General features: G+C 36.0%; 1 protein-coding gene across 2 annotated transcripts in view; it reads left to right on the top strand.

Annotated features, from left to right (window-relative positions):
* The window catches only part of stk16 (serine/threonine kinase 16), a 44109-nt gene that overhangs the window by 10151 nt on the left and 20609 nt on the right, over positions 1 to 13349 (top strand). The window contains exons 5-8 of one of the 2 annotated variants that reach the window (XM_061974618.1): positions 2893 to 2980; positions 3186 to 3314; positions 4514 to 4635; positions 6203 to 6290. In XM_061974618.1, the coding sequence (XP_061830602.1) occupies positions 2893 to 2980; positions 3186 to 3314; positions 4514 to 4635; positions 6203 to 6290 (427 nt within the window). Of the gene's footprint in view, positions 1 to 2892; positions 2981 to 3185; positions 3315 to 4513; positions 4636 to 6202; positions 8190 to 13349 lie in introns of those variants that run through there. The other variant, XM_061974617.1, reaches the window with a different exon arrangement.

Here is a 13349-nt window from a genome sequence, read left to right on the forward strand (position 1 = left end):
AAACTACACTTAGATAGGGTTTGTTCCCATAGCAACACGCATTTTGGTACTTTTCAAAATAAAGGCCACCTCAAAAAATTTCATTATTAACAGACATTGTTCTGATACACGAAACCAGGGGTGCCCATTACGTGGATGGCGAGCTAGCGGTTGATGGTGGAGGGTGTGTCAGTCGATGGTGGAGGGTGTGTCAGTCGATGGCGGAAGGTGTGTCGGTCGAGGGTGTGTCGGTCAATGGAGGAGGGTGTGTCAGTCGATGGCGGAGGGTGTGTCGGTGGAGGGTGTGTCAGTGGATGGAAGAGGGTGTGTCAGTCGATGGCGGAGGGTGTGTCGGTCGATGGAGGAGGGTGTGTCGGTCGATGGAGGAGGGTGTGTCAGTCGATGGCGGAGGGTGAGTCGGTGAAGGGTGTGTCGGTCAACAGAGGAGGGTGGGTCAGTGGATGGAGGATGGTGTGTCAGTCGATGACGGAGGGTGTGTCGGTGGAGGGTGTGTCAGTGGATGGAAGAGGGTGTGTCAGTCGATGGCGGAGGGTGGGTCAGTCGATGGCGGAGGGTGTGTCGGTGGAGGGTGTGTCAGTGGATGGAAGAGAGTGTGTCAGTCGATGGCGGAGGGTGTGTCAGTCGATGGCGGAGGGTGTGTCGGTCGATGGCGGAGGGTGTGTCGGTCGATGGAGGAGGGTGTGTCAGTCGATGGCGGAGGGTGAGTCGGTGAAGGGTGTGTCGGTCAATGGAGGAGGGTGGGTCAGTGGATGGAGAAGGGTGTGTCGGTCGATGGCGGAGGGTGTGTCGGTGGAGGGTGTGTCAGTGGATGGAAGAGGGTGTGTCAGTCGATAGCGGAGGGTGTGTCGGTGGAGGGTGTGTCGGTCGATGGTGGAGGGTGTGTCAGTCGATGGAGGAGGGTGTGTCAGTGGATGGAGGAGGGTGTGTCAGTGGATGGAGGAGGGTGTGTCAGTCGATGGTGGAGGGTGTGTCAGTCGATGGTGGAGGATGTGTCAGTCGATGGAGGAGGGTGTGTCAGTCGATGGCGGAGGGTGTGTCAGTCGATGGCGGAGGGTGTGTCAGTCGATGGTGGAGGGTGTGTCAGTCGATAGAGGAGGGTGTGTCAGTGGGTGGTGGTTGGTGTGTCAGTCGATGGCAGAGGGTGTGTCAGTGGGTGGTGGAGGGTGTGTCAGTCGATCGCCAGCCAGGCATTAAAAAAAAGAGGTAAAAATGATGGATCCTAAATCTTCACCAAGATGTGACTTTGGTCACTTGATTGACATTCAGGGCACCCGAGGGTCTTGTGAGATGACGCTGGCTGTTGCCAGATCATTATTAAGAAAAAACGACCGACAGGAAGGCGAGAGAGTAAGTCGGGCCGCACCATTCTGAGAAGACCAAAAAAATACAGAAAAGTGTGAAAATAATGTGAGAATGAAGACATGTTACTTGTAGACGGTCCATCAACATGTTCTTGTGTCAAGGTGCCACACATGACAACAATATTTGTCTTTATGCAGACACTCTGAGCTTTTGTCTCCACCATGCTCCTAAACTGAAGAAATAACCCATCAGACTATACAGTGTTTATCATGTCATCATCATATATGAGAGCTGTCAATCTTGGGGCACCACACCATTTGATTCAGAATCGATTCTCAATTAAAAAATCCATACTTGTTTAATAACATTGGGTGTCAGTTCTATAATAACTACATTCCTCCATAAAATAGATAAACAACTGTGTGATAAACGTCTATATTACTTCAAATAAAGCTGATTTTGTTGAACAAATTCTACCAAACAAGACAAATAAGACAAGAGAAGTATCCAACACTTCTCTTTTCTAAAGTACAGCAGATATAGATCATCTACATCAACTATATGGTTTGTCTGAAAATCGATTTTTGATCTTTTTAATCGATTAAGAATTGTTACAAATAAGAATCGCGATTAATTTGAAATCGATTTTCTTTGACACCCCTATAATACTGTATATAATAATAATGCAAGGAACCATTCTTCAACCAGTCTTCCTCTCAGGGAATAAAACCCACTGGTCACTCCCAAGTTCTTTTAGATGACATATATGTTGAGCAAAAAGGACCCCAGAGACAGACTGGTACTTGGCCAAGTTTTACTGAAACTTTAGGAGACCAGCCCTTACAATGCAACAATAGCATCAGCAAGAAAGACGTCTAAATCCAAACAAAAAGAGTCAGCTTCTGTAGAGCGAAAACAGAAAGGAGCACAGCTGCTTCTTCAAAACAGATAAGGAACTGGCCAAAACAGTTCTGTGAGCCGACAAACAGGAGCCCTTAGAATTGTTTACCATTCTACTGGAATTGGAAGGTAAATAATTAAATAACTAAATAAAACATGAAAGGGACTTGTTTCTGTAAGCGAAAATGTAACTTAAATAAATATTGAACACCTGAGAGTGCATTTTTTTTCCCCAGTTGGAAAAACGAGGTCGGACGTTGCCTATTTGTTAGTTGCCATCACGTGATCGCCGCATTCTCGCTGGTTGATAGTTAGCCGCGAGCTAGCGATGTTTTGAAGCACCGCTTGCAGGGCGGCGCTTCAGCGTTTGTACCTTCACCTTCATCGTTAGTTTTGAAGACAAAATACGTCCATTCTCCTTTCCTGTTTCCGCTTGTCAGTGCTCTGTGTGTGTGTGTGTTGACTCACATGCGCCTCGGCTCATGGTACAGAAACGTCACCACGGCAACATCAAGTCTGTTGAAAAAAGAGCAATGGTATTTTTCAAAGGCAGTATAGTACCTTTTTGACTTAATCATTACCGCAGTACTTAATCAGTATTGCAGTACTTTATCAGTATTGCAATACTTTATCAGTACTGTTATACATGACAACCCTACTGGAGTGTAACATCTTGCTGTGTTTCCTCAGAGATCTTAAACCCACCAACGTGCTCCTGAACGAGGACGACAGTCCAGTCCTGATGGACTTTGGCTCCATGAACAAGGCACGCATTGAGGTAAGAACCTCTTCAGACACGCGTTTGATTCCCAAAGTGGGTCACCTGAAAGGTACTGCAGGCGGACTGGTTAGATGAGCTCATGAATTTGCTTAACGATGTTTACCGGGAACATATCACGTCTTTCACTGGCAAACAAACATTTTATTCAAGTGGTGAGATAAATTCACACGTTTTTAGAAAGTGCTCCGTTTCTGACTTGTAGGTCCGAGGGTCCAGAGAAGCCATGACGTTACAGGACTGGGCTGCTCAGCGCTGCACCATTTCTTACCGTGCTCCTGAGCTCTTCAACGTCCAGAGCTACTGTGTCATCGATGAGCGAACAGACATCTGGGTAGGCTTCATGTCGCAACTAAAGTACTTTTGCTCCCAGTTTTCATGAGATGAAGTCAACAACTTTGACTATATACACAAAAGACGTATTTCTCTCAAATATTGTTGACTAATCTGTGTTAGTGAGCATTTCGTCTTTGCCAAGTTAGTCCCTCCCACCTCACAGGTTGTGACATATCAAGATGCTGATTTAACTGCAGGAATGTCCCGTGAATTGAATGTTTGTTTCCCTACCACAAACCGTCAGAGAATTTGGCAGTACATCCAACCGGCCTCACAACCGCAGACCACGTGTAACTACACCAGCCCAGCAGGTGCACCTCCATGATCGTCTGAGACCAGCCACCCGGACAGCTGCTGCAACAATTGGTTTGCATAACCAGAGAATTTCTGCACAAACTGTGAAAGACCGTCTCAGGGAAGCTCATCTGCATGCTCGTCGTCTCCACCTGACTGCGGTGTGTCGTCGTAACCGACTTGAGTGAGCAAACGCTGACATTTGATGGCGTCTGGCACATTGGAGAGGTGTTCTCTTTGCGGATGAATCCCGGTTTTCACAGTTCAGGGCAGATGGCAGACCGCGTGTGTGGGAGAGCGGTTTGCTGATGTCAACGTTGTGAAAGGGAGTGGCCCATGGTGGGGGCGGGGTTATGGTATGGGCAGGCGTATGTCATTTTGAATGCACAGAGACACCGTGACAAGATCCTGAAGCCCATTGTTGTGCCACACACCCGAGACCGTCACCTCATGTTGCAGCATGACAATGTTGCAAGGATGCTGTAACCGTCACCTCATGTTGCAGCATGACAATGTTGGAAGGATGCTGTAACCGCCACCTCATGTTGCAGCATGTCAATGCACGGCCCCATGTTGCCAATGCACGCTCCCCTTCCACCCCATCCCAGACCCCAATAAAGCAAAACTGCACATTTCAGTGCGGTCTTTTATCGTGGCAGCCTAAGGCACACCTTGTGCAATAACCCTGCAGTTGAATCAGCATCTTGATATGTCACACCTGTGAGGTGGGAGGGACTATCTTGGCAAAGAAGAAATGCTCACTAACACAGATTAGTCAACAATGTTTGAGAGGAAAAAGTCTTTTGTGTATACAGTCAACGTTTTTGACTTCAAGTCATGAAAAACTGGGAGCAAAAGCAAAAGTGCTGAGTTTCTTAAGATGATTGCTGTGGACTCCTCCAGTCTCTGGGCTGTGTGTTGTACTCCATGATGGTGCTGGAGGGGCCCTATGACCTCATCTTCCAGAGAGGGGACAGTGTGGCCCTGGCAGTGCAGAACCCAGTCGTCCTCCCACAGCCGTGCAGGTGAATTCATCCTGCAAACATTCTTCTATCACAGTCAGTTTGGAGTGTGGTTTGATCAGGGCCGATACTGATACCGATTATCAGTAGTCAAGGAGGCCAATAAGTGCTATATTCATTAGCAGTAAAAGGTAGTAAAGATGAATATTATATGTCAGTAAACATCTGGATATAAGCTGTTTTTTAACATTATTTTGTAGGGAAGGTGTGATCAGTAGTGACATAATGTTTGATGTTGTGTTTAATTGATCATCAGACACCTTTATTAGGTGTGTCTAAGAGGAACATCAACATTTTATTTCTAAATATAGAACATCTCTTGGGGAAATGGGTCAAAATATGACATTTCTCTACATCACAATAACTCATCTACTCCATTTTATACACTTTTATATCACTTTATGGATTTAATACTTTGTAAGGTTTCCTCCTGAAATATTGTCAATATTTAAATAAAAACGATTCTGTGCTCTTTCACGTAGATTATAAATCGAGTGGTTTTTAAATGGAGGCTCCACTGTATTGATGTGACTCTCCCTGATGACATCACCAAGTGTCTTCGGTCTAGGCCAGTGTTTTTCAACCTTTTTTTTGAGGCAAGGCATGTTTTTTTTCATTAAAAAAATACGAAGGCACACCACCTGCAGAAAAGGTAAAAAAAAATGAACTCCACCAGGTCGTCGTGCCTTATTTTGAGTTTGTTGGTGTTTAGTGCTTTAGTTCTCGTCTTGCGCTCTTATTTTGGTGGCCCTTCCTGTTTTCCTGTAGCAGTTTCATGTCTTCCTTTGAGCGCTACTCCCCCGCACCTGCTTTGTGTTAGCAAGAAAAACTATTCAAGTCGTTGCTATCCTTCTTTGTGTGGACATTGTTGATTGTCATGTCATGTACGGATTGTACTTTGTGGACGCCGTAAGTTTTTGCTGTCGTCCAGCATTCTGATTCTGTTTACTTTGTAGTTAAAGTTCCAATGATTGTCACACACACACACACACTGGGTGTGGCGAAATTGTTCTCTGCATTTGACCCATCACCCTTGATCACCCCCTGGGAGGTGAGGGGAGCAGTGAGCAGCGGCGGTGGCCGCGCCCGGGAATCATTTTTGGTGATTTAACCCAGCAGGGAGGTAATGGCTCCCATTTTTATAGTCTTTGGTATGACTCGGCCGGGGTTTGAACTCACAACCTACCCATCTCAGGGCGGACACTCTAACCACGAGGCCACTGAGTAGGTAGCCAGTTCAGTTTTACTTTCGCTTTGCATAGCCATTGCCTTTTCCTTCCCTTTACAAACTACCTGCTGCCACCTACTGACATGGAGTGTTACGTGCTTACCCTGCTGAGTTCTACACAGCACAGACACTAAGCAACGGCACGTTATTTGCAGATTATAATTATTGATTTGCAAAATATATTTTTTGGACCAATTAGGTGAAGCTGCATGATTTCCCACGGCACAGCAGGCAATATCTCACGACACTAGTGGCACAGTGGTTGAAAAACCCTGGCCTAGGCCATGTGTGTGTTGAGGGAGTCTGTGTAACATGTTTTTGTTCCCTTCATTTGCCTCCCAGCTACTCAGACGGACTTCAGCTGCTGCTGAGCTCCATCATGACATCAAATCATGAAGAAAGGCCGAACGTCAGCTGGGTTCTGGAGCAGGTACAGGACTTGCACACTTGTGGCCCCAACACTCAAACCAACATGGTCTGAGCGGGACCTTGAGCAGGCGAATGGAAGATGACAAATCCAAATCTATTATTTATTGACCAGTGGTCAACTTGGTCTATGATTGACGGCTTCACACTCAACTTGTGATCCAGACCTTCTCAAAAGGTTTTATTCATTAGAACATCACTTCACCGCTTTCGCTTCAAATGACATTCCTTATGTTTTTTTAAATATTCTTACGTGCCTTTTTGTTACATGAGATGATGAATTATACGTTAGAGCAGAGGTGTCCACACTTTTCATGTTTTGTATTTTCACAACCAATACAATATATCGTTTTTGTTTTTATTTGACCTTTAGAGCTCCCCTCAACTTTAATTCCAGGGACCTGCAAAGGTCTCAAATTAAAAAAAAAGTTAAAAATAAGTCATTTATTTAAAAAATACAACGTTTAAATTTCAAGATCAACTTCAGATTTATCTGTCGATATAAAGTAGTTTTTTGTTTTTTTGATCTTTTGTGCCCTTTTTGTTAAGGAAAACCTTGTTTTTTTTAATGGCAAAAACACAAAATATGCAACATTTTCCACCAAAAAATAATTAAAGGTGAATATTTGATGTGAAGTAATTGGAGTCTTTCATAACAACAGTCATTTTGATTCATTATTATTTTTTGAGCAATGACAGTTAGAAAAAAATAACCACTAAAATTCCCAGGGTTCCAAAAGTGTTTAAAATAAGTTGTATATTATTTAAAATTTTTGTTTATTTTCAACCCTTAATGGGAAAGTGCACATGTTAATTTTTTTTTTTAAATAACTTATATATTTAAAAAATTCAATGTTTAAATTACAAGATCAACTTCAGATCTATCTGTCGATATAAAGTTTATTTAATTTTTTTTGTGTTTTGTGCCCTTTTTGTTAAAGAAAACCTTGTTTTTTTTAATGGCAAAAACACAAAATATGCAACATTTTCCACCAAAAAATAATTTAAGGTGAATATTTGATGTGAAGTAATTGGAGTCTTTCATAACAACAGTCATTTTAATTCATTATTATTTTTTGCGCAATGACAGTTAAAAAAAAAAAAAACCCACTAAAATTCCCAGGGTTCAAAAAGTGTTTAAAATAAGTCGTATATTATTTAAAATTTCTGTTTATTTTCAACCCTTAATGGGAAAGTGCACGTTAAAATTGTTTTTAAAAATAAGTCATTTATTTTAAAAATTCAACGTTTGAATTTCAAGATCAACTTCAGATTTATCTGTCGATATAAAGTTGTTTTTTGTTTTTTTGATCTTTTGTGCCCTTTTTGTTAAGGAAAACCTTGGTTTTTTTAATGGCAAAAACACAAAATATGCAACATTTTCCACCAAAAAATAATTAAAGGTGAATATTTGATGTGAAGTAATTGGAGTCTTTCATAACAACAGTCATTTTGATTCATTATTATTTTTTAAGCAATGACAGTTAGAAAAAAATGACCACTAAAATTCCCAGGGTTCCAAAAGTGTTTAAAATAAGTCGTATATTATTTAAAATTTTTGTTTATTTTCAACCCTTAATGGGAAAGTGCACATGTTAATTTTTTTTTTTTTTAAATAACTTATATATTTAAAAAATTCAACAATTAAATTTCAAGATCAACTTCAGATCTATCTGTCGATATAAAGTTAATTACATTTTTTCATGTTTTGTGCCCTTTTTGTTAAAGAAAACCTTGTTTTTTTTTAATGGCAAAAACACAAAATATGCAACATTTTCCACCGAAAAATAATTCAAAGTTGAATATTTGATGTGAAGTAATTGGAGTCTTTCATAACAACAGTCATTTTGATTCATTATTATTTTTTGAGCAATGACAGTTAAAAAAAAACAAAAAAAAACACCCAGGGTTCAAAAAGTGTTTAAAATAAGTCGTATATTATTTAAAATTTCTATTTATTTTCAACCCTTAATGGGAAAGTGCACGTTAAAATTGTTTTTAAAAATAAGTCATATATTTTAAAAATTCAATGTTTGAATTTCAAGATCAACTTCAGATTTATCTGTCGATATAAAGTTGTTTTTTGTTTTTTTGATCTTTTGTGCCCTTTTTGTTAAGGAAAACCTTGTTTTTTTTAATGGCAAAAACACAAAATATGCAACATTTTCCACCAAAAAATAATTAAAGGTGAATATTTGATGTGAAGTAATTGGAGTCTTTCATAACAACAGTCATTTTGATTCATTATTATTTTTTAAACAATGACAGTTAGAAAAAAAAGACCACTAAAATTCCCAGGGTTCAAAAAGTGTTTAAAATAAGTCGTATATTATTTAAAATTTTTGTTTATTTTCAACCCTTAGTGGGAAAGTGCACGTTAAATTTTTTTTTTAAATAACTTATATATTTAAAAAATTCAATGTTTAAATTTCAAGATCAACTTCAGATCTATCTGTCGATATAAAGTTGTTTTTTTGTTTTTTTAATGTTTTGTGCCCTTTTTGTTAAGGAAAAGCTTGGTTTTTTTAATGGCAAAAACACACAAAATATTCAACATTTTCCCCCCAAAAAATAATTCAAAGTTGAATATTTGATGTGAAGTAATTGGAGTCTTTCATAACAACAGTCATTTTGATTCGTTATTATTTTTTGAGCAATGACAGTTAAAAAAAAAAAAACCACTAAAATTCCCAGGGTTCAAAAAGTGTTTAAAATAAGTCGTATATTATTTTAAATTTTTGTTTATTTTCAACCCTTAATGGGAAAGTACACGTTAAAATTGTTTTTAAAAATAAGTCATATATTTTAAAAATTCAACGTTTAAATTTCAAGATCAACTTCAGATCTATCTGTCGATATAAAGTTGTTTTTTGTTTTTTTGATCTTTCATGCCCTTTTTGTTAAGGAAAACCTTGTTTTTTTAATGGCAAAAACACAAAATATGCAACATTTTCCACCAAAAAATAATTAAAGGTGAATATTTGATGTGAAGTAATTGGAGTCTTTCATAACAACAGTCATTTTGATTCATTATTATTTTTTAAGCAATGACAGTTAGAAAAATAAGACCACTAAAATTCCCAGGGTTCAAAAGTGTTTAAAATAAGTCGTATATTATTTAAAATTTTTGTTTATTTCCAACCCTTAATGGGAAAGTGCACGTTAATTTTTTTTTTTAAATAACTTATATATTTAAAAAATTCAATGTTTAAATTACAAAATCAACTTCAGATCTATCTGTCAATATAAAGTTTATTTAATTTTTTTATGTTTTGTGCCCTTTTTGTTAAAGAAAACCTTGTTTTTTTTTAATGGCAAAAACACAAAATATGCAACATTTTCCACCGAAAAATTATTCAAAGTTGAATATTTGATGTCAAGTAATTGGAGTCTTTCATAACAACAGTCATTTTGATTCATTATTATTTTTTAAGCAATGACAGTTAGAAAAAAATTACCACTAAAATTCCCAGGGTTCCAAAAGTGTTTAAAATAAGTCGTATATTATTTAAAATGTTTGTTTATTTTCAACCCTTAATGGGAAAGTACACGTTAAAATTGTTTTTAAAAATAAGTCATATATTTAAAAAATGTAACGTTTGAATTTCAAGATCAACTTCAGTTCTATCTGTCGATATAAAGTTAATTACATTTTTTTTATGTTTTGTGCCCTTTTTGTTAAAGAAAACCTTGTTTTTTTTAATGGCAAAAACACACAAAATATTCAACATTTTCCACCAAAAAATAATTAAAGGTGAATATTTGATGTGAAGTAATTGGAGTCTTTCATAACAACAGTCATTTTGAGTCATTATTATTTTTTGAGCTATGACAGTTAAAAAAAAAAAAAACCCACTAAAATTCCCAGGGTTCCAAAAGTGTTTAAAATAAGTCGTATATTATTTAAAATTTCAGTTTATTTTCAACCCTTAATGGGAAAGTGCACATGTTAATTTTTTTTTTTAAATAACTTATATATTTAAAAAATTCAATGTTTAAATTACAAGATCAACTTCAGATCTATCTGTCAATATAAAGTTTATTTAATTATTTTTGTGTTTTGTGCCCTTATTGTTAAAGAAAACCTTGTTTTTTTAATGGCAAAAACACACAAAATATTCAACATTTTCCCCCAAAAAAATAATTCAAAGTTGAATATTTGATGTGAAGTAATTGGAGTCTTTCATAACAACAGTCATTTTGATTCATTATTATTTTCTAAGCAATGACAGTTAGAAAAAAAAGACCACTAAAATTCCCAGGGTTCAAAAAGTGTTTAAAATAAGTCGTATATTATTTAACATTTTTGTTTATTTTCAACCCTTAATGGGAAAATGCACATGTTAAAAACAATTTTCTAATTAACTTATATATTTAAAAAATTAAACGTTTGAATTTCAAGATCAACTTCAGATCTATCTGTTGATATATAACGTTTATTTAATTTTTTAAAATGTTTTGTGCCCTTTTTGTTAAAGAAAACCTTGTTTTTTTTTAATGGCAAAAACACAAAATATGCAACATTTTCCACCGAAAAATAATTCACAGTTGAATATTTGATGTGAAGTAATTGGAGTCTTTCATAACAACAGTCATTTTGATTCATTATTATTTTTTGAGCAATGACAGTTAAAAAAAAACAAAAAAACACCCAGGGTTCAAAAAGTGTTTAAAATAAGTTGTACATTATTTAAAATTTCTGTTTATTTTCAACCCTTAATGGGAAAGTGCACGTTAAAATTGTTTTTAAAAATAAGTCATATATTTAAAAAATTCAACGTTTGAATTTCAAGATCAACTTCAGATCTATCTGTCGATATAAAGTTAATTACATTTTTTTAATGTTTTGTGCCCTTTTTGTTAAAGAAAACCTTGGTTTTTTTGAATGGCAAAAACACAAAATATGCAACATTTTCCACCGAAAAATAATTCAAAGTTGAATATTTGATGTGAAGTAATTGGAGTCATTTTGATTCATTATTATTTTTTGAGCAATGACAGTTAAAAAAAAAAAACCCACTAAAATTCCCAGGGTTCAAAAAGTGTTTAAAATAAGTCGTATATTATTTAAAATTTCTGTTTATTTTCAACCCTTAATGGGAAAGTGCACGTTAAAATTGTTTTAAAAAATAAGTCATATATTTAAAAAAATTAAACGTTTGAATTTCAAGATCAACTTCAGATCTATCTGTCGATATAAAGTTAATTACATTTTTTTTTTATGTTTTGTGCCCTTTTTGTTAAAGAAAACCTTGTTTTTTGAATGGCAAAAACACAAAATATGCAACATTTCCCCCCCCCAAAAATAATTCAAAGTTGAATATTTGATGTGAAGTAATTGCATTTTTAAATGTGTCAATAAAGCATAACAACATTGATTTTGATTCATTATTATTTTTTGAGCAATGACAATTAAAAAAAAAAAAAACACTAAAATTCCCAGGGTTCAAAAAGTGTTTAAAATAAGTTGTATATTATTTAAAATTTCTGTTTATTTTCAACCCTTAATGGGAAAGTGCACGTTAAAATTGTTTTTAAAAATAAGTCATATATTTAAAAAATTCAACGTTTGAATTTCAAGATCAACTTCAGATCTATCTGTCGATATAAAGTTTATTAAATTTTTTTTTACGTTTTGTGCCCTTTTTGTTAAATAAAACCTTGTTTTTTTTAATGGCAAAAACACAAAATATGCAACATTTTCCCCCCTAAAAAATAATTCAAAGTTGAATATTTGATGTGAAGTAATTGCATTTTTAAATGTGTCAATAATTCAAAACAACATTGATTTTGATTCATTATTATGTTTTGAGCAATGACAGTTTTAAAGTAAAAAAACAGCCTTTGGGGCAACTTTGTGTTATTATCCAGTCAACAATGCAACTTCTTATTCACTCGTTTGTTCTTTTTTTCCCCACTTTTGTATGTTTTTTTTTTTTGTAGTGTTATTTTTAAAAAGTGTTAAAATATTTTTGGACACCTCTGCATTCTACACATTTATAAGGAGCCCCTAAAGGGACATGGGGGAAATTTTATTTTTTGTAGTATTTTTTTATTTTATTTTTGTAGACATGTATCTCGTGCGCACGAGAAACTTTCTCGTGTGCACAAGAATTTTTTTTTTTTATAATTTTTTTTTTTTTTTTAGACATGTATCTTGCACGAGATACGTCTTAAAAAAATTATACAATTTTTTTTTAACATTTTTTTTATAACTTTATAAAACGTTTCTCGTGCGCACGAGATGCATGTCTAATAAAAAAAAAGAAAAATTTTAATTTTTTTTAAATTTTTTAAATTCCCCTATGTCCCTTTAGGGCGGTGGTCCCCAAACTACGGCCTGCGGGCCGGATCCGGCCCCCCAGCATCCAAAATTCGGCCCACAGGAAGTTCCAAGTTTAAAAAAAAGTTTGTTTTTTTTTTTTGTTTTTTTTTGTTTTTAAATCTTTCCTTTCTAATCTAATCCATTTTCTACAGCTTGTTACTCTTGGTGTCTCCTAGCCGCTCAGGCAAATCATATTGTCTAAAAATGAATTTTCCCATCGATAACGTGACAATGTTAAATGTTGATGAACATCAATGTTCATTGATGTTAAATGACAAAACGGATTATAAAGACAATGTGTGTGTGTGTATGTATATATATATATATATATTATATCAGTGATGGGTCCGGCAACACCGATGCATCGGCGCATGCGTCGAGCTCATAGAGCAAAACCCTGTGTCGGTGCGCGTACCGCTTTTAGAAAGTCACGTGACCGATCATGAGCTGTTTTGGTCACGTGACCGATACGCCAACTGTGTCGCCTCCTCTGTGCCCTGTGAGCGGCTCTTTTCTACAGCCGGAGAAATAATAACTAAGAAGAGAAATCGTCTAAAATGTAATACGTCGGAAAAACTTTTTTTTTCTTTCTTTTTTTTATAAAAATGTGTAAAAAAATAAAATAAAAACAATTCCCAGTCCACAATCATCCACAACACGTTCTCTTAGATGTCCATGTTATGATACATGTTCACATTATTTATTGACTGTATCTAAAAAAGATACAAATATATTTTT

Source organism: Nerophis lumbriciformis, linkage group LG15, assembly GCF_033978685.3.
Source record: "Nerophis lumbriciformis linkage group LG15, RoL_Nlum_v2.1, whole genome shotgun sequence".
Taxonomy (NCBI): domain Eukaryota; kingdom Metazoa; phylum Chordata; class Actinopteri; order Syngnathiformes; family Syngnathidae; genus Nerophis; species Nerophis lumbriciformis.